This window comes from Meles meles, chromosome 15 (assembly GCF_922984935.1).
Source record: "Meles meles chromosome 15, mMelMel3.1 paternal haplotype, whole genome shotgun sequence".
NCBI lineage: Eukaryota > Metazoa > Chordata > Mammalia > Carnivora > Mustelidae > Meles > Meles meles.
The window spans coordinates 73,420,098-73,442,049 of record NC_060080.1 but is presented as its reverse complement, the minus strand read 5'-3'; the positions used below and the strand labels follow the sequence as shown (position 1 = coordinate 73,442,049).

Here is a 21,952-nt window from a genome sequence, read left to right as displayed (position 1 = left end):
AATTTTTTTTGAAGAATGAACTCTTCATTTTGTTGATTTTCTCTATTTTTTTTTCTTCCTATTCTTTATCTCTGCTCTAATTGTTATTATTTCCTTCCTTATACTAGCTTTGGGCTTTGTTCTTATTTTCTGGTTCCTTACAGTGTAAATTTAATTTATTAATTTGAGATCTTTTCTAATGTGAAAATTTATAGCTATAAATCTCATTCTTAGCACTGGTTTTGCTGCATCCCATAAGTTTTGTTATGTTATATTTTCATTTTTATTTGTCTTAAAATACTACCTTTTCATAAAAGATTTTTTGTTTTTGTTTTAAAGTTTTTATTTAAATTCCAGTTAACATAAAATATAATACTAATTTCAGATGTAGAATTTAAGTAATTTGGATCTATTTTTGTGTGTGGTGTGGGAAATGGTCCAGTTTCATTCTTCTGCATGTGGTTGTCCAATTTTCCCAACACCATTTGTTGAAAAGACTGTCTTTTTTCCATTGGATATTCTTTCCTGCTTTGTCAAAGATTAGTTGACCATAGAGCTGAGGGTCTATTTCTGGGCTCTCTTTTCTGTTCCATTGATCTATGTGTCTGTTTTTGTGCCAGTACCATACTGTCTTGATGATGACAGCTTTGTAATAGAGCTTAAAGTCCAGAATTGTGATGCCACCAACTTTGGCTTTCTTTTTCAGCACTCTTCTGGCTACTCGGGGTCTTTTCTGGTTCCATATACATTTTAGGATTATTTGTTCCATTTCTTTGAAAAAAATTGATGGTATTTTGATAGGGATTGCATTAAATGTGTAGATTGCTTTAGGTAGCATAGACATTTTCACAATATTTGTTCTTCTAATCCATGAGCATGGAACATTTTTCCATTTCTTTGTGTCTTCCTCAATTCCTCTTCCTCAATTTCTTTAATGAGTACTTTATAGTTTTCTGAGTACAGATTCTTTGCCTCTTTGGTTAGGTTTATTCCTAGGTATCTTATAGTTTTGGGTGCAATTGTAAATGGGATTGACTCCTTAATTTCTCTTTCTTCTGTCTTACTCTTGGTGTATAGAAATGCAACTGATTTCTGTGCATTGATTTTATATCTTTTACTGAATTCCTGTATGAGTTCTAGCCATTTTGGAGAGGAGTCTTTTGGGTTTTCCACATAAGGTATCATATCATATCTGCAAAGAGTAAGAGTTTGACTTCTTCTTTGCCAATTCGGAAACCCTTTTTTCTTTTTGTTGTCTGATTGCTGAAGCTAGGACTTCTAGTACTTTGTTGAATAGCATTGGTGATAGTGGACATCCCTGCTGTGTTCTTGACCTTAGGGGAAAATCTCTCAGTTTTGCCCCATTGAGAATGATATTCACTGTGGGTTTTTCATAGATGGCTTTGATGATCTTGAGATATGTACCCTCTATGCCTACACTTTGAAGAGTTTTGGTCAAGAAAGGATGCTGTACTTTCCTTTCTTGACCAAAACTCTTCAAAGTGTAGGCATAGAGGGTACATATCTCAAGATCATCAAAGCCATCTATGAAAAACCCACAGTGAATATCATTCTCAATGGGGCAAAACTGATTTTTCAATCATTTTTCAAAATCTATTGAGAGTATCCTATGGTTCTTGTTCTTTCTTTTATTAATGTATCACATTGATTGATTTGCACATGTTGAACCAAACTTGCAGTCCAGGAATAAATCCCACTTGGTCGTGGTGAATAATCCTTTTAATGTACTGTTGGATCCTATTAATAGCTAGTATTCTGGTGAGAATTTTTGCATCTGTGTTCATCAAGGATATTGGTCTGTAATTCTCCTTTTTGATGAGGTCTTTGTCTGATTTTGGGACCAAAGTAATGCTGGCTTCATGAAATGAGTTTGGAAGTTTTCCTTCCATTTCTATTTTTTGGAACAGTTTCAGGAGAAAGGTATTAATTCTTCTTTAAATGTTTAGTTGAATTCTCCTGGGAAACCATCTGATCCTGGGCTCTTGTTTGTTGGGAGATTTTTGATGACTGCTTCAATCTCCTTACTGGTTATAGGTCTGTTAAGGTTTTCTATTTCTTCCTGGTTCAGTTTTGGTAGTTTATGTCTCTAGGAATGCATCCATTTCTTCCAGATTGTCAAATTTGCTAGTGTATAGTTGCTCATAATATGTTCTTATAATTCTGTTTCTTTGGTGTTGGTTGTGATCTCTCCTATTTCATTTGTGATTTTATTAATTTTGATCCTTTCTCTTTTCTTTTTGATAAGTCTGGCCAGGAGTTTATCAATCTTATTAATTCTTTCAAAGAACCAGCTCCTAGTTTTGTGGATGTGTTCTACTGTTCTTATGCTTTCTGTTTCATTGATTTCTGCTCTGATCTTTATTATTTCTCTGCAGGATTTAGGCTTTCTTTGCTGTTCTTTCTCCAGCTCCTTTAGGTGTAGGGTTTGCATACTCCTTTAGGTTTGGTTGTGTACTTGAGACCTGTCTTGTTTCTTGAGAAAGGCTTGTATTGCTATATACTTTTCTCTCAGGACCACCTTTGCTGTGTCCCAAAGATTTTGAACTGTTGTGCTTTCATTTTCATTTGTTTCCATGAATATTTTTTAGTTCTTCTTTAATTTCCTGGCTGACCCATTCATTCTTTAATAGGATGCTCTTTAGCCTCCATGTATTTGAGTTTTTTCCAACTTTCCTCTTGTTATTGAGTTCTAACTTCAGAGCATTGTGGTCTAAAAATATGCATGGAATGATCCCAATCTTTTGGTACCAGTTGAGATCTGATTGGTGACCCAGGATGTGATGTATTCTGGAGAATGTTCCATGCACACTAGAGAAGAATGTGTATTCTGTTGCTTTGGGATGGAATGTTCTAAATATATCTGTGATGTCCATCGGGTCCAGTGTGTCATTTAAAGCCTTTATTTCCTTATTGATCTTTTGCTTAGATGATCTGTCCATTTCAATGAGGGAGGTGTTAAAGTCCTATGCTTTTATTGTATTATTGTTGATGTGTTTCTCTCATTGTGTTATTAATTGGTTTATATAATTGGCTGCTCCCATGTTAGGGGATTAAATTAAATAACTAATAAATTAGATATTTAAAATTGTTAGATTTTGTTGGACAAACCTTTAAAGTATGATAGAAGGTCCTTCCTCATATCTTATTATAGTCTTTGGCTAAAAATCTAATTTATCTGATACAAGAATTGCCACTCCAGCTTTCTTTTGATGTCCATTAACATGGTAAATTGTTTTCCACACCTTCATTTTAAATTCTGAGTTGTCTTTGGGTCTAAAATGAGTCTCTTGCAGACAGCATTTTTATGGGTCTTATTTTTTTGTTTTTTGTTTTTTGTTTTTTTTTTTTAAATCCAGTCTGATACCGTGTGTCTTCTGATTGGGGCATTTTAGCCCATTTACATTCAGGGTAACTATTGAAAGGTATGAATTTGCTGCCATTTTATTGCCTGTAAGGTGACTGTTACTGTATATTGTCTCTGTTCCTTTCAGGTCTGTTACTTTGAGGCTCTCTCTTTGCTTAGAGGACCCCTTTCAATATTTCCTGTAGGGCTGGTTTAGTGTTTGCAAATTCTTTTAATTTTTGTTTGTCCTGGAAGCTTTTTATCTCTCCTTCTATTTTCAATGACAGCCTAGCTGGATATAGTATTCTTGGATGCATATTTTTCTCATTTGGTGCTGTGAATATATCATGCCAGTCCTTTATGGCCTGCCAGGTCTCTGTGGATAGAAATATATGTTACAGACCTCTTGTACGTTATAAACCTCTTGCTCCAAGCTGCTTTCAGGATTTTCTCTTTGTAAAGAGAGACTTGTAAGCTTTACTATTAGATGACAGGGTGTGGACCTATTTTTATTGATTTTGAGGGGGGTTCTCTGTGCCTCCTGGATTTTGATGCTTGTTCCCTTTGCCAAATAGGGAAATTCTCTGCAATAATTTGCTCCAATATATCTTCTGCCCCCTCTCTCTTTCTTCTTCTTCTGGGATCCCAATTATTCTAATATTGTTTCATCTTATGGCATCACTTATCTCTTGAATTCTCTCCTCGTGGTCCAGTAGTTGTCTCTCTTTTTCTCAGCTTCTTTATTCTCCATCATTTGGTCTTCTATATCACTAATTCTCTCTTCTGCCTCATTTATCCTAGCAGTAAGAGCCTCCATTTTTTACTGCATCTCATTAAGAGCTTTTTAAAATTTAACCTGGTTGGATTTTAGTTCTTTTAGTTCTCCAGAAAGGGATTTTATTTCTCCAGAAAGAGATTCTCTAGTATCTTTCATGCTTTTTTTGAGCCCAGCTAGATCCTTGATAATTGTCATTCTGAACTCTAGTTCTGACATATTACTGACATTCTGACATATTGATTAGGCTCATAGCCATTGGTACTGTCTCTTGTTCTTTTTTGGTGGTGAGTTTTTCCACCCTATCATTTTATCCAGATAAGAATAGATGAACAAGAGAACAAAATGCTAAAAGGGTAGCAACAAACCCAGAAAAATATACACTAACCAAATCATAAGAGACCCAAAAGTGGGGGGAGAAGAAAGGAAAAAAGAAAAAAAGATATATATATTAGATTGGTGAATAGAACAGAGCCACACACTTGATTTTGGGTGTATTTTGGTCTGTTAGAAGAAACTAACTCTCAAAATTTTAAAGAAAGAAAAACTTACATTTATACAAAAATAAGGGTAAATATGATGAAGGGATGGAATATGACTGTAAAGATGAAAATTTAATAAGATTCTAAAAAAGGAATTAAGAAGTTGGTTGAAAAAGGGAAAAAAAAGGGGGGAAGGAATGTGATCAGGCTGGAGACTAGAACAATCTAGCCATGTGCTAGATTTAGGGTATATTTTAATCTATTAGAAGAAACTCTATCCCAAAATTTTAAAGAAAGAAAAACCTATATGTATACAAAAAACAAGTTAAATACAATGAGGGGATAAAATATGACTATAAACAATGAAAATTTTAAAAGATTTTTAAAAAGGCATTGATAAATAGTTAAAAAAATTAAAAGGAAAGAGGAAAAATAAATAAGAAGTAAATAAAATTTATAATTAACTTGGGAAGACTAAAGGATCATGGGAAAAAAGCCATGAATTCTATGTGTTGCTTTCCCCTACCTCTGGAATTCTGCAGTTCTCATTGATTCCTGAACTTGGTCTTGGCTGGATGTTCTTGCTGATCTTCTGAGGGAGGGGTCTATTGCAGTGATTCTCAAATGTCTTTGCCCAAGGTGGAATTGCACTGCCCTTGCCAGGGGTCAGGCTAAGTAATCTGCTCGGGTTTGCTCTCGGGACCTTTTGTTCCCTGAATGCTTTACATACAGCTTTGGAGGATGGGAATGAAAATGGAAGCCTCCCAGTTTCAGGCCCGGAGTTGCTGAGAGGTTGGGCCCCACTCCTCAGTGCACCCTCAGAGAAAAGCAGTCAATCATTCCCATCTCTGTGGTCCCTGCTGCACTCCCACTCCGTTCTCACCCAGCCTGTGACCGAGCGTTTCTATCTCCAGGGCATGGACCCGTTTGGAGTCTCCAAACCCAGCAGATTCCTTCTGTGCACTCCACCACTCCTCCCAGAGGAGGAAGGTGAGTCTACCTGGATCTGTTGCTTGTTGGGTCCCTGCTCAAAGAGCCGTGGTCTGACTGTCCCTCGGATCATGGTTTTAGGTAACCCTGAGCTGAGAGCTACTCTGAGGCTCTGTCTCTGTAGCCGGCCTCCCCATCCTGATACCTGGGAGCTCTGCACACTCAGACACTCCTGGTCTTTTTGTGACCCTGTGGGTCTTGAGACCACACTGTCCCCACAGGGATCCACACTCCGCTTAGTCTCTGGAGTGATGTCCCTCAGTGGAGCAGACCTCTGAAAATTCTAATTTTGTGCTCTGCTGCTCTACCACTTGCCAGGAGCTGGCCCCTACTCCCGTGGTCTCTCTTCCCATATATTGCTTCGGATTCACTTCTGGGCACATCCTGCCTTCCAGAAAGCGGTTGATTTTCTGTTCCTAGAATTGCTGCTCTTCTTCTCTTTGATCTCCTGTTGAGTTTGTAGGTGTTCAGAATGGTTTGATAACAATCTGGCTGAACTCCTGGGACCTGATGATATCTAGCTCTCATACTCCTTTGCCATCTTGCTCCTCCCTCCTCTGTTGCATTTCTATACACTAATAATGAAGCAGCAGAAAGAGAAATCAAGGAATCAATTCTATTTACAATTGCACCAAAAATGGTAAGATACCGAGGAATAGACCTAAACAAAGAAGTTCTGAAAACTATAAAAACACTTCTAAAAGAAATTGAAGATGACACAAAGAAATGGAAACACATTCCAAGTAATGAATTGGAAGAACAAATATTGTTAAAATGTATATACTACCCAAAGCAATCTGCACATTTAATATAATCCCTATCAAAAGGCCAACTGCATTTTTCACAGAGCTAGAACAAACCATCCTAAAATTTGCATAGAACCTCCAAAGATCCCAAATAGCTAAAACAGTCTTGGAAAAGAAAAGGAAAACTGGGAGCATCACAATTCCTGACTTCAAGTTATATTAGGAAGCTGTAGTGATCAAGACAGTATGGTGCTGGCACAAAAACAGACATATAGATCAATGGAAAAGAATAGAAAACCTAGAAATAAACCCACAACTATATGATCAAGATTAATTTTTTATTTCTTTTTTATTTCTTCTTTGACCCATTGATTTTTTGAGTCTGTAATTTAATTTCCATATCTTGTGAGTTTTCCTTCTATTATTTCAGTCTTTTTAAATATTAAGATTTGTTTTGTGGTCTAAAATGTGGTCTTTCCTAGAGAATGTTCTGTGTGTATATGAGAATGAGAATAATGTGTATCCTGCTATTGTTGGGTGGCATGTTTTATATGTCTTTTAGGTCCAATTGGCCTGTAATATTCAAGTTCTTTATTTCCTTATTGCTATTTTGTCTGGTTTTATTCATTATTGGAAGTGGGGTATTGAAGTTTCATACTAGTATCATAAAGGTATCTATTTCTCAAATTCTGTCACTGTTACATGTATTTAGGAACTATAATGTTTGGTGCTGATAGGTTTATAATTGTCAAATCTTCTTGGTGAATTGATTCTTTTTTGATTGTATGATGTTTTTCTTTGTTTCTTCTAATAGTGTTTGACTTAAAGTCTATTTTGTCTGATAGTAGCATATCCCAATTCTTTTGGTTGGTATTTCCATGAAGTATCTTTTTCCATGCTTCTGCTTTCAACCTATGTGTGTCCTTAGCTCTAACGTGAGTTTCTTGTAGACAACATATAGTTAGATCCTGTTTTTTATCCATTCTGCCAATTTGTGTCTTTTGATGAGGATCTTAATCCATTTACATTTAAAGTAATTACTGATAGAATAGGACTTCTGCCATTTTGTTACTTGTTTCCTCTGTGTCTTTTAGCTTTTTTGTGCCACGTTTCTTCCCTTACTGCCTTCCTTTGTGTTTAGTTGATTTTCTTGTAGTGACACATTTCGATTCCCTTTTCATTTCCATTTGTGTGTATTCTACAGATATTTTCTTCTTGGTTACCATGGGGATTACTTGTGGTATCTTAAAGTTATTATGGTCTTGAAGTGATACCAACTCAACTTCAGTCTCATAAAAATTCTGCTCCTCTTCAGCTCTGCCTTCTCTTACTTTGTTAATGATATCCCAAATTACATCTTTATATATTGTGTTCCCTTAATATAGATCTATGATAATAAATGCTTTTGTGCTTTTGTCTTTTAAATCTTGTTTAGGAATAAGTAGAATTACAAACAAAATTATAATACTGGTTTTTGTATTTTTTGTATTTTTGCATTTCCTTATGTATTTTTACCAGAAAACTTTTTATTTTTGTATGTTTTGAGTTATTGTCTGGTTTCCTTTCATTTTAATTTAAAGGGTTCCCTTTAGGGAGCCTTGTGGGGCAGGTCCAGTGGTAATAAACTCCTTCAGCTTTTATCTTAGAATCCTTTAATTTTTCATGCATTTTTACAGGACAGTTTTGCCAGATATAGAATTCCCAATTGACATTCTTTTCTTTCAGAACTTTAAATATGTATCATCCCACAGCCTTCTGGTCTTCAAAGTTTCTGCTGAGAAATCTGCGTGTTACCTTATTGAGGATCTCTTGTATGTGATGAGTTTCTTTTCTGTTGCTGCTTTAATTAGTGCTGTTTTTATTTTTATTTTTTAAGATTTTAAAATTTTTTATTATTATTTGTTTTGCTGCAGTGACCATTTATTGAGTGCTTCTGTAAAGTAGGCACTGTGCTAGATATTCACATAGACACAGAACACTCAAAACTGTATGAACTAGGTCTGATTTAAATAGATCACCAACCCAGCCTCTCCTCTACATGTGTACTTTTGGGATAGTCTCGTGCTTATTCTTAAGGAGCATTCTTGCAACGTGTGCCTGGAGTCACAGGGAAGTGAAGGATATTACCTTGTTGGTTTCATGTTGTTAGCTCTAAGACACCTCTTCTCATATATAACCTGGAAATCACACCCCTAACTTAAGCTAGTCTGTCTTTACAGATTTTGTGGGGAAAGAGTCAACTAATTTCCACACTCACCTGATCCTGTTTTCTTTATCACACTTCCTTGCATTTCCTAGTTTCAACTAGGACTGAAAGCAAGGCACCACAATCACATGAGCATAGCTTCTCAGAGTGCTTCACTCTCCACAGAGGAGGCAGCCCTCATCTCTCCAAGGAGGTCAAGAGCTCATTAGACTTCTTCCCACTTAGTAGATGTGCAGACTCTTAAAAACTGGGCAATTTTTTTGTTATGTTGAGCACTGAGTATTATGAGTAAGTGATGAGCACTGGGTATTATGAGTAAGTGATGAATCACTAAATTCTACTCCTGAAACAAATAGCACACTAAATGCTGAGTAGAATTTAAATAAAAACTTTAAAAACCCACAAAACTTAAATCCAATGGGGCAACTTTTGGAAACTTCTCTAAAATTTGAAGTAAATATTTAAATTAATTAGTGCTGTTTAAAATTTCAATTTCTAATCATTTATTGCTACTACAAAATTATTTTTTATTTTTTAATTTATTATTTATTTTTATTTATTTATTTATTTGACAGAGATCACAAGTAGGCAGAGAGTCAGGCAGAGAGAGAGAGAGGGAAGCAGTCTCCCTGCTGAGCAGAGAGCCCGATGCGGGGCTTGATCCCAGAACCCTGGGATCATGACCTGAGCCGAAGGCAGAGGCTTTAACCCACCAAGCCACCCAGGCGCCCCCAAAATTAATTTTTTAAACTGACTTATTTCAGTCTGAATGTTGGTGTTCCTCTTCCCCTCAATTTATTGTTGAAATCCTAACCCCCCAAAGATGGTGGTGGTTAGGAGGTTGGGTGTTTTGGCATGATTAGGTCACAGTGGAGCCCTTACAAGTGGGACAGATTGCCTTACAAAAGAGACCCTATACAGACCTCTCTAGCCTCTCTGCCATGTGAAGACACAGTGAGAAGACACTGCCTGTGAACTAGAAAGTGGGTTTTCACCAGATACTCAATCTATTTGTGCCTTGATCTTGAACTTCCCAGCCTCTAAAACTGTGAGAAATTAATTTCCATTGTTTGTAAGCTACCTAGCCTATGGTATGTTGTTATAGAAGCTCAAGTGGCTGAAGACAATTTCCTTATCCTTTTAGTATCTTCAGAATCTATGGCAAAACCACTTCTTTAATCCCTGATAGTGTTTGTTTTTTCTTTCTCTTTCTCTTTCCTTGTCAGTCTGCCTAAAAGCTTATCAATTTTGTTGATCTTTTTAAAGAATGAACTTTTGGTCTAACTTTCTCAATATTTTTCTATTCTCAATTTTATTTATTTCTCTTTTTATTGTTTTCTTTCTTGCCAGGAGCTTAATTCAGTTTTTTTACTTTCTTATGGTAGAATTTTAGGCCATTGATTTGAAACTTGATTCTTTTTTTTTTTTTAATATTTTATTTATTTGACAGAGAGAAATCACAACTAGGCAGAGAGGCAGGCAGAGAGAGAGGAGGAAGCAGGCTCCCTGCGGAGCAGAGAGCATGATGCGGGGCTCAATCCCAGGACCCTGAGATCATGACCTGAGCCGAAGGCAGAGGCTTTAACCCACTGAGCCACCCAGGCGCCCCGAAACTTGATTCTTTTTTAATATAATCATGTAATGCTGTAAATTTCCCTCTAGGCACTGCTTTAGCTACATTTCATAAGTTTTGAAGTGGTATGTTTTTGTTTATATTCGATTAAAATTATGTTCTGCTTTCCCTCATGACTTTACTCTTTGATCCATGGGTATTTAGAAATGTGTTAATTTTTAAATATTAGAAGATTTTCCAGATCTTTCTGTTACTGATTTCAGTAACAGTTAATTCCTTTGCACTTAGAGAACATTGTGTGTGTTAAATTTGTCAGGATTTATTTTAGCAGAGTATGGTCCATTTTGGTGAACATTATGTATGCTCTTTAAAAAAGTGTGCCTTTTGTTATTTTGGGATGGAGTATTCTATAAATGTCAATTAGGCTAAATTGTTTGATCGTGTTTTTCATGTTTTTTATATCCTTACTAAATTTCAGTCTATTTTTCTATTGTTCACTGCAAATGGAATGTTGAATCTCCAACTATAATTATAGATTTGTCTGTTTCTCTTTTCATTTCTGTCAGTTTTGATTTCTTTTTGTTCTTTTGTGCTTGGCTTATTTCAGCTAGTATAATCCTTTATGTTTTTTATTTATCCATTGAGCATGATATCACTTTACTTTCTACTTCATTGAATTATTGTTTAAATAAAATGAAAGAGTTAAAACCTAACAAGTACTGTATAAATTTAAGGTGGTATATGTAAAAGCCAGCAGTTACTACCTGGAACTAGTAAACTCATTTGTTGTCTATGTATGAATGGGCGTGGGTTTACTTTATTTATGATTTAAACCTTACCCTCATGTTGCATAGAAATGCTGAAATTATTCTAAAGTAAAAAATTAGGGAACATACATAGGAAAGAAAATAAAATTAATATTTTAATTAAATGTTAAATATTTAATTTAAATATTAAATCTTAATATTTAAGATTATTGTGAAATGTTTAACTAGTTTTATGTTTTGTGTGATAAAATATTTTATACACCTTTTTGACTTGAAAAACTTTACTGCATTTCTTTCTCTTTCTAGGATTCTAATTCTCAGATGGACTTAAGCATTCAGGTAACTGATGATATTCATGAAATAATTCAAATAGATGGAACTGGTGATACATCTTCCAATGACGAAATAGGAAGTACAAGAGAAGTAGATGAAAATGAATTTCTAAGGATTATTGATGCAGGAGACCTGAAGGTACTTGAAGAAGAAGCTGACAGTATATCAAATGAAGCTTCAACTGCCAACAGTAGTGATAATGAAGATCCTCAAACAGACATTGTAGAAGAGGTGAGGATCACTTTTGAGCTGAAACTTTTTTTAAATTAAATTTACAGCATTTGTACTTTAGTATACTTTAAATACACTTTATTCTTTAATATATTTTAATCAAGAGGAATCACAATTAAGATTAATCCTGTCTTTAGTCTTTTATAAATGAGACTATTTGTACCCTAGTATTTAAACTTTTTATCTTAAACTGTAATTCAAACTAGTATTAAGTATTTGGGAATTGGCTACTATATTTGTTGGTGTTACCTGGAGATAGTGGGAGGTTTAGAGGACAGGAGTGGAGATACAGAAGGCAGCCAGGTTAGAAGCATATAGTATCTGCTCTGATTCCAATAAATGCAGTAAATTTTTGTGGAATATGGTAAGTAGTACTAACTATTATTTATGGTGGCCTTAGGGATATGCCAGATACCGCACTAAGTCTTACCTGCTTTATGTTATTTAATATTCCCACAGCCCTATGGGTCTTATTACTGCCCTCATTTAACAGATGAGAAAACTGAGATATGAAGAGTTTTAGTACATTGACGAAGGTCACTCTTATAGTTACCAAGTGTCCAAGCTGGGGTTCAAACTCAGGCTATTTGAATTTTTAAGTACAGTACTATTCTCTTTCCAAGTAACTTCCTCCCTCCCTTCCTTCCTCCTTCCGTTCGTTCGTTCTTTCTTTCTCTCTCCCCCTCCCTTTCTCCCTTCCTTCCTAAGATTTTATTTATTTCTTAGAGAGAGAGCATGGACACAGGAGAGAGCACAAGCAGGGAAGAGAGGGAGAAGCGGGTTCCCTGTGAGCAGAAAGCCTGATGTGGGGCCTGATCCCAGGACCCTGAGATCATGACCTGAGCCAAAGGCAGATGCTTAACTGACTGAGCCACCCAGGCACTCCACCAAGTGCCTTTATTTCTATATGTATCTCTGTCTTTAAAAAATTCAGAGCATCATGAAATTCCTTACTGTGACCATCTTTCATCTTTAGGACCCTTTAAATTCTGGAGATGACGTTAGTGAGCAGGATGTGCCAGACCTGTTTGACACGGATAATGTAATCGTCTGCCAGTATGATAAGGTGCTGTATTCACCTTTTGAACTGTGGGTTTATTAATTGCATTTATGGTAGAAAGGTATGTAAAATGATGGACAATATGATGGTGAATTACAATCCATAGTTAATCCTGAAACACTAGTTAATTATATATATTTTGTGTCTTAACATTGTGCTGTGTGGTCTCAGGGATCCAAAAAAAGGTGATAGTTCTTATCTTAAGGAGTTGACTATCTTATTGAAACAAGATGTTTCTATATGTAATGAAAGAATGGCATCCAATAAGATGGTAGGTAAATCAGAAGCTAAAATCTGTGACAGGCAAATCAAATGCTAAAGTACGTGGCATATAAATCAAATGCCAAAATACATGGTATATAAATCAAATAGTAAGATGAGTGGTGCAGGCAGTAAGTCCAAAAAGTAGCTAGGAAATATAAGAAATCATCTGTAGTTGGAGTTCTCCACAAATCCTTCATGGGTGATGTGGAGCTTTGAAATAGGTCTTAAATGATTTGTAAGATATAGATAAGTGTGGAGAGTAGACATTCTGAGTAGAACAGCTTAATACAAGTAGGACAGTGAAATGAATGCATGTAGAATATACAAGGGGGCATTGAAGAGACAGCTCTGCCTTACATGTTCTTTTGGATTTATCAGGAAATGTGGGGTTGGGGACAGAGTTGGCAGCAGATTGGAAAATCCAGAAGTCTGGTAGGAGAAATTCAAACTTGATTTGATGGACGTTGGCGTTTTGAAAATGTTACTGAGAAAATTATAATTGGGCTTAAAACTGGCTGTATTTGCTGATTAGGCAGAGGTAAATGGTTAGAACAGGGATAGTGCAGACATGAAGTAACCAGAGCCTGGACTAGGGGTGGCAATGTAGAACATGAAAGAATCAGAGGTGAAGAATCAATGGGACTTGATTATTTGGACATTAGAGAATGATCAACAAAGAGAGTTGAGGGGCACTTAGGTGTCCAACTCTTGATCTCAGCTCAGGTCAAGAGTTTAAGATCTCAGGGTCATGAGTTCAAGCCCTGCATTGGGTTGAGCCCACTTAAACAACCAAATAGTTGACGGTGTGTCAGTTTTCAAATCTAGAGATTAAGTTAAAAGCAATTCAATTTTGGCAACTAAAAGAGAATACTGCTTTTTCTTCTTTTTAAATACTATATCTGTGATGTTGTGGTAGAAGAGTCAGCTTTTGTCTTTAATTCCTGCACGTTTACTTCTATATTTTTAGCAGCTTTGAGGTATAATTCACATACAATACAACTCATGTTTAAAGTATACAATTCAGTGGTTTTGTATATTCATAAATATGAATATACAAATGCAGCCATTAACATAGTCCATTTTAGAACATTTAATCACCTCAAAAAGAAACACATTTCCCTCTAGTTTTCACTCCCATATCTCCCCATTTCCTCCCATCCCAGGCCTGAGAAACCACTAATTTACTTTTTGTCTCTTTAGATTTTTCTGTTCTGGAGTTCCATATGTAAGGGATCATATAATAAGTGGGTTTGTGTGTGTGCATGTGTGTGCCTGCCTGCTTTTACTTTACAGTGTTTCAAGATGCATCCGTGTCATAGCATATAACGGTTCTTCATTCTTTTTTTGGCTAAATACTAGTCCATTGAATACCACATTTATTTATCCAATCATCTGTTGATGGACATTTGGGTTGTTGCAAGATTTTGGCAATTGCAAAGAATGATGCTTTAAACATTTATTTACAGGTTTTTGTGTGAACATATATTTTCATTTCGCTTGGTGTATACCAAGGAGTGAAATTCCAGGGTTATATGGCAATAGTTTGAGGAACTACCAGACTGTTTACCAAAGTAGTTCTACCATTTTCCATTTCTACCGGGAGTGTATGAGGATTTAGATTGCTCCAAGTTCTCACTAACACTTGTTATCCGATTTTTTGATTCTAGCCATTCCAGTTGGTATGGAGTGGTATCCCATTGTGATTTTGGTTTGCATTTCCCTGATGACTAATGCATATTTACATCTTTGTCTTTTTTTCAGTAACAATTCCAATATACTTGAGAGAAACAGAGGATGGTGTTTTGAATTGCTATAAAAAGAAATCTGTTTCTCTAAAAATAAGATTGTTTTCTCTCCTATAACATTTTATATAGATAGAAAATGGCAATTTAGATGCTGGTAAACATAAGCATAAGAAGGAATAGGTAATAGAAAAGAGACCATTCTTAGTTTGAAACTTATTTTAGTTTCATATAAACAGTATATTGCCTTCTATGAAGAAGACACTGTAAGGCACTAAATGATGTATGTATCCCATAGAGTCACAGAGGATATTCTAGACCATTATGGATATAGTATCCTTTGTTGTATTGCATTGTGGGAAATAGATTATAATTAATTACATAGTGCTTTGTATTTTTCAAAGTGTGTTTTCATACATTGTCTTTGCCTCTTACAGGGGGTAGAAGGAGTGATATTAGGTGTATAGTGTTGACAAATCTAGTTGTCTGAGAGTCCTCTCTAATTGATGAATATTTTAAAAACAATACTAAACATTTTAAACCAAGGCAGTGGGGAGCCACTGAATTGTTTTTAAAAGGGACTGATGAACTTAGAAATAGCTAGCAAAGAAAATGTATCTATAAGGTCAAAGTGGGATGCAAGAGACCACTGCCAGCAGTAGATTTTTATGAGGGAATAATTTCCCAGTTCTGGGCATCAGTTGGCTCATTTCAGATCTTGCTTAATATAATGAATCTCAAGTTTTCGAGTTTTCAGTAGTATTTTAAGAGTTTTACTAGTCAGTGTGTTTTGAAGGCCAGTATCATCAGTTTGCCTGGGAGAGCGTTACAAATGCAGACTTTTGGGTCTTACCCCAGAGTGCGGAATCTGAATGTGCATTTTAACAAGACCCTGGGATGATTTTCATGCTTATTAAACTTTGAGTAGTGTTGTTTTTGTTTTTCTTTTGTTGTTGTTTTTTTTTTTTAGTATATTTAATCTGTTTTTGATTACCGTATGGAATTAACCTTTGAAATTTAAAGTTAACAATTGGGGAAAAACTAAAAATATTGAGATGTGCCATGAAAAAAGGTTAAATGAAGTCATTGGTCACCATGCTGACTGCAGAATTAAAGGATATAATCATGTTATAGAATGTCTTAGAGAATGTCTAAAATTCATATAAAGGTTATGCATAGGGAATAATAATAATAATAAACTAATAAATAAAAAAACACATAAAATAAATATATAAATAAAATAACAAGTATAATAAATATAAATAAACATAAACGTAATAATAAATAAAAATAAAATAATGATATAGGGAAGATTGATGGTGAAATGCAACCTTTTACTGTAGATGGGAGTGTTTTTTTTTACCATAACTGGACACTATAGTGGAGTGTAAAGCTATTTGAATATGTTGCAACTTCATGTAACAAGTTAGCAAACTTTAGCTTATTTATAGTTGGCTTTGTCTGGTAGATGATGGTACAATGAGTAATAGGTAGATATGTAACAGTATCTTTCCCTTTATAAATATATGCTTTGTTTTATAAATAAATACTGCATACATGTCTGATAAAAAGTCAAAACACTATAAAACGTACACCATGAAAAGTCTGATTCTTGCTCCTTCACCGTTTGTGCTTCCTACTAGTAGCTCCCTGTCTCTTCTTTGAGTGTAAAAATGTAACCAGTTATAAGAGTTTCTTAATGTATTTACAGGGCCTTTTTACTCAAGTAGAAACCTAAAAGGTAGCATAGTCAACACTGTATTCTGCATCTCGTCTTTTAAGACAATATATCTTGGAGATCTTTGTCCTAATATTTTTTATAGCTGTGTAATTTTCCATTGCAGAATTATTTCTGATGAATCTTTGAGTTATTTTTCAGTCATTTGCTATTGAATGACCACATCCGTAAGATATTTCATAAGTGTGCAATATATCTATTTAAAAAAAAAAATACCCAGTAGGACCGCTGGTTGGCTCAGTCAGTAGAGCCTGCCTCTCTTAATCTCAGTGTTACTGTAAATTCAAACCCCATGTTGGGTATGGAGATTACTTAAAAATAAAATCTTTAAGAAAAAAAAATCCTCAGAAGTGAGATTACTGGGTACTGCTCTCCTAGACTATATTCCAGTATATACTCCCATTACAATATTTGAGAGAGCTGCTTTTCTTACAATCTTGCCAATGGAATGCAATAAAATATTCGAATCTCTGCTATTATAAAAAGTGGAAAATGATGTCTTGGTGAAATTTTTTAACTTTTCACGTGTTTAAGGACTATTTCTATTTTTATGTGAACTCCTTATTCATATTATTTGTCTTTTTTTTTAATTGGGTTATTATTGTGTTTACTGATTTCTAAGAGCTCTATATTGTTTAGGTGGAGATTAGCCTTTATATACAGAAATAGTTTTCCTCAGTTGTTTGCTCCCAGTGCTTTTTCTTTCTTTCATGCAGATGTTGTATTTGTCAACCTTAATTTTTATGGCTTCTGATTTTGAGTCATGAATAGAAAGCTCTTTCTTAAGATTTTAAAGGGGATTTGCTCATGTGTTCTTATAGTATTTCTCTGGCTTCTTTCATTTTTCTTTTCCAGGTGGTTACCGCATTTTCCTAACATCACTTATTGAAAATCTATTTTGTCCATACTAATAAGAGAATGATTCTTTTATCACTACTACATTTCCCTCTATATTGGTCTGTTTGATTTTCTTTTTTGTCCCATTGGTTTGTCCATTGACCTATACTACATTGATATAATTAAGATTTTTAATATCTGGTAAAGTTAGTACTTCTTCATGAAGCCAAGTGAGGAAGATATCTCAAAGAGGAGAGAGTGTTGAAGGGTGCCAGTAGATCAAGTATTTAAAAATTTACTGCTAGCTATTTTATCTTTTGTTGCCATGGTTAAAGGGCTTTTTCATTGTATCTTCTAACCAGTGCTTATTATATACATGAAGAGTATGAATTTGTGCTTATTAATTTTGTATCAATACTGAATTATTTTTGGTAATATTTTTTAAAGATTTGTTTATTTGAGAGAGAACACGAGTGCTCACAAGTGAGTGTGGGAAGGGGCAGAGGGAATCTCAAGCAGACTCCACGCTGAGTGTGGAGTTGCAGGTGGACTAGAACCCACAACTCGTGAGATCACAACCTGAGCCAAAATCAAGAGCTGGACTTTCAACTGACTGAGCCTCCCAGGTGTCCCTTTATTTAGTAATTTTTTACTTGATTCTCTTAGAGTTTTCCAATGTGCAGTCATTGCAGCTGTAAATATTTATCCTTTCCGACTTCTATACCCCCACTTCTTTCTTCTTGTTTACTTGCATTATCCAGTGCAAGTTGTACTTTCCTCTTCTCTAATTGTATTAGTTAGGATCTCTAGAATAAAAACTTGAATAAGACTTGTTTATGTCTTGATTTTAGTGGGAATACTTTTAGGGTTCCCCACTAACCACTAAGACAGCTTTTAGGCTGAGGTAGGGGTTAGGGGTGTGTGTGTGTGTGTGATGCAGTCTTTGATTCTTATTGAGTTAAACAAAAGTCTTAAATTCTGTATTTAATGCTTTCTCAACATCATTGGAGATTATTATATGGTTTAGCTCCATAGGTCTAGTAATACAGTTCTTATATTAATAAATTCCCAATACTAAACCATTATATAAATAGTGTACTATTTATGCACTATTTCTAGAATAAAGTTAGTAGGATGATTTGCTGTTGTTACTGTTGTTCTCCTCCTAGTTATGGTCAGATTTTTTTTTTAAAGATTTTATTTATTTATTTGACAGAAAGACTGAGAGAGCACAAGCAGGCAGAGAGGCAGAGGGAGAGAGAGAAGCAGGCTCCCCACTGAGCAAGGAGCCCTATGTGGGGCTCGATCCCAGTACCCTGGGATCATGACCCAAGCCAAAGGCAGTTGCCTAACCAACTGAGCCACCCAGGGGCCCCAGTGGTCAGATTTTATCATCTATGCTGAGTTTAGGATCTGAATATTCTCAAGGACTTTTTTTTTTTTTTTTTAATATGTATGTATGTATGTATTTTTCTCAGGGACTTTTAAAGATATGTCCAAGTGTAAATTTAGGAGTCAAATTTAGAAGAAATTTTCCATTATTAGGTCTTCTTTCCCCCTATACAAATAGGGGTTTATCATTTGTATTTTCTTATGCTTCACAAAATGTATATGAATATTGGTCACAGGTTTTGACTGTTTGCAATAAACATCTGGGTTTAATTTTTACCCTTGATTTTAGATCATACATATCTAAGGTTTTTAAATAGTCACTTGTGGTTTACCCAGAGGTAATAATGATTTTATGATTTCTTACCTCTTAGAGTAGTAGGATTTTCTAGTTTTTATTTTGTCTGTATTTAGACTGACTTATTAAGTCCAAGGAACTGCGGGTAGAATCTAGTAGATTATAAACTGTATCTTCTGACCTTGCTCAGTACTTTACTGTAACTTTCTCATTCAAAATGAAATTCCACTTTTTTTCATGCCTGATAATATTAACTATATCCTCTCTGTTTGTTCTATTGTAGACATACTGAACCCTTTGCTGTTCTTGAACATTCTAGGTATCCTCCCTCCTCAGGACTTCGGTGCTTCTGTCCCTTTGCCTGGAATGTTCTCTCTGGTTAATATCTTCCTGGCTTTATCCTTTACCTTCTTTAAGTCTTTGCTCAAATGTTATCTCAAAAGTCAGGCTCACACTGACTTTCTTATTTAAAATTATAACCCACCTCTGTATTTGTGATCTTCCTTTTCCTGCTCTAGTTTTCATAGCACTAATATTCCTTATAATAAGGTTATATTGATTAGGTTTCTATTCCCTCCATCCTTACTAAAATGTAAACTATTCAAAGTCAGGAATTTTTCCAGGTTTTAAAAAGTAAAAAAAAAAAAAAAAATATATATATATATATATATATGTATATATATATATATATGAAATATGACATATATATATTTAAACTGATATATCTACAGTGCTTAAAACAATACCTGACATACAGGAACTCAAATATTTGATGAATGAATGAATAAACTGTGTTGAGGTCTTATTTTTAAAGAACTCCCATTTAGGGTCAGAATAATCCTGTGTGATATGCAAAGAATTATAAATGATCCTTTAACTTATAAAATTAATTAATTTAGACTATTTTTCTCCTTCCAGATTCATCGAAGCAAGAACAAATGGAAATTCTATTTGAAAGATGGTGTTATGTGTTTTGGAGGGAGAGATTATGTATTTGCAAAAGCCATTGGTGATGCAGAGTGGTAAAACTTAAGAGCTCGATACACCATAAACATCAGTAGGACTATATCACGTATTGTGAAACCTATTTTTATTTTATATATAGTTCAGTACAGAGCTGCTCAAATTTTTTAGTTCACTGTGTGGAGTTTAATAAAACTATAATTCAGAGGCAGATACAAATACACAATTTTATATTTCTTTCATTTGTTGTCTTAATGGGGTTTCTTTAAAAAAAAACCCTCTATCTATAGCATTATGAAGCATAAATGAATTAGATGTAATGCAGCATGAAGAAATGTCACCTTTCTTTCATCTTGAAGTAAATTTAAATCAGACTCCAATTCCCTTTCATGATAAAGTTGGTATCAGTTATTAGATTGGGGCTGGTGTCCTCCCATCTCTCCCCAAACCATGTTACAACAGACCCTAGAGAGTTTTGTAATTAGAAGGATATTCAAGAAAGCTTCTCTAGGTCTTCAGTCTACACTGATAACTAATGATATGCTGACTGTGCAAGCCCAAGTGGTCCCTTGGAAGCAGATGTCTGTTGAAACTGTACTATACTTGGACATGGAAATCTGTGCTGAGCCCAGAATCCCTGGAGCTAAGAATCAGCCCCTTTAGGCTTAGCACGGGACTGGGCCATTCTTCTTCATATTCTGCTATCTTCCTGAGAATTGTAAGGAAGTGGTTATGTTTCCATTCTGTTTCTTGAAACTTCAGACTTCTGTCTTCTTTGTCATGGTGGGTTTTTCCTCTATCTGTAGTTTTTTTCTGTCTTTCTTAATAGTGGAAAATCCCTTTGCAGACTCCTTTCCCCTGAAAGACACCATCTCTTTTCATTTGCCTTCACAGGGAATTCCCTCACTGAATTTAGGTTTTCTGAAGCAAAAGTTAAGAAGAGATGTTCTTTTCAGGAACCTTCTGTCTTGGCCAGGCATTCTCATTTTTTGTCACAGGAAGATCCAGATAACTTTCTTAAAATCACGGAGAGAAAACAAAGTGCAAAACACAAGTAGCTCTCATTTTCCTGCAGCAATAAAAACTAATGAATAGGGGCACCTGGGTGGCTCAGTCGTTAAGCAATTGCCTTCAGCTCAGATCCTAATCCCAGGGTCCTTGGATGGAGCCCCACATTGGGCTCCCGGCTCGGTGGGAAGCCTGCTTCTCCCTCTCCCACTTCCCTGCTTGTGTGCCCTCTCTCGCTGTGTCTCTCTCTGTCAGATAAATAAATAAAATCTTTAAAAAAAATTAAAAAATAAAAACTAATGAATATCCCAATGAGCTGTTCTGTAATACTCTTTCCCTTAGTAGATTCAAATTCATGAAGGGAACATTTTCCCCAACATTCTGGTTCTCTTAACGGGTAAAGTATACATGGTCTCTAAGATCCTACTTTCAGCCCTGAATGGTGTTTTCTAGGATGTAACTCTCATAGAAAATCCAGTGCTGATATGAGTGGTTTACGGTCTCAGAAAACTCCCCAAGGATTAGATACGTCGGTTTGACTGGTCACAGGGCAAATTCCTCATTTCTTTTTTTTTTTTTTTTTAATTTAATAGTTTCTTTTTATACAATTAAAAAAATTTTTTTAAGTAGGCTCCATACCCAATGTGGGGCTTGAACTCATGACCCTGAGATCAAGAGTTACATGCTCTACCGACTGAGCCAGCCGGGTTCCCCAAATTCCTCATTTCTTTTTCAGAGGCAACCCCATTTGGAGAATTTTATTTATTCCAGTACTTGTCCTGTCCTACCCAAGGGACTCAGCTACTGGTAAATCTTTTCAAAATCTGGATTAATCTTTTCTGAGTCTTGGACAACATTTGTGGGGTACTGTCTTTGGCCTAAAGTAGGCAGCTGAAAGAGGATTCAGTTAGTACTAGTGAATGTGCTGCTCTCCAAACCAGATTCTCCAGCTATGCCTGCTTTATCCTCAGAGTAATTATTCTTTTCCTTATGACCCCTGCTGTCCCAGATCCTTGTCTGGTTTTTAAGAACTTCCAAATTTCTCTTTAATGAATGTTGTCTTTAATGAATGTTGTCCTTCATGAAAAGTCCATCTTTTCTACCTGGAAGGCAGAAAGACGGCACTTACTTGTTTCGTTTGTTCCTAAAATGTACCCCATCCAGGTTGAAGATTCTAGTGTTGTTCTTGCTTTTTTCCTCCCAGTGT

General features: G+C 35.3%; 1 protein-coding gene across 2 annotated transcripts in view; it reads left to right on the top strand.

Moving 5' to 3' along the window:
- GTF2A1L (general transcription factor IIA subunit 1 like) overlaps positions 1 to 19,800 on the top strand; it is a 46,069-nt gene extending 26,269 nt beyond the window's left edge. For both annotated transcript variants that reach the window (XM_045979834.1, XM_045979833.1), the window contains 3 exons: positions 11,189 to 11,446; positions 12,423 to 12,512; positions 19,693 to 19,800. In XM_045979834.1, coding sequence (XP_045835790.1) covers positions 11,189 to 11,446; positions 12,423 to 12,512; positions 19,693 to 19,800 — 456 coding nt within the window. The remainder of the gene's footprint in view (positions 1 to 11,188; positions 11,447 to 12,422; positions 12,513 to 19,692) is intronic.
- The last annotated feature ends 2,152 nt before the right edge of the window (positions 19,801 to 21,952 follow it).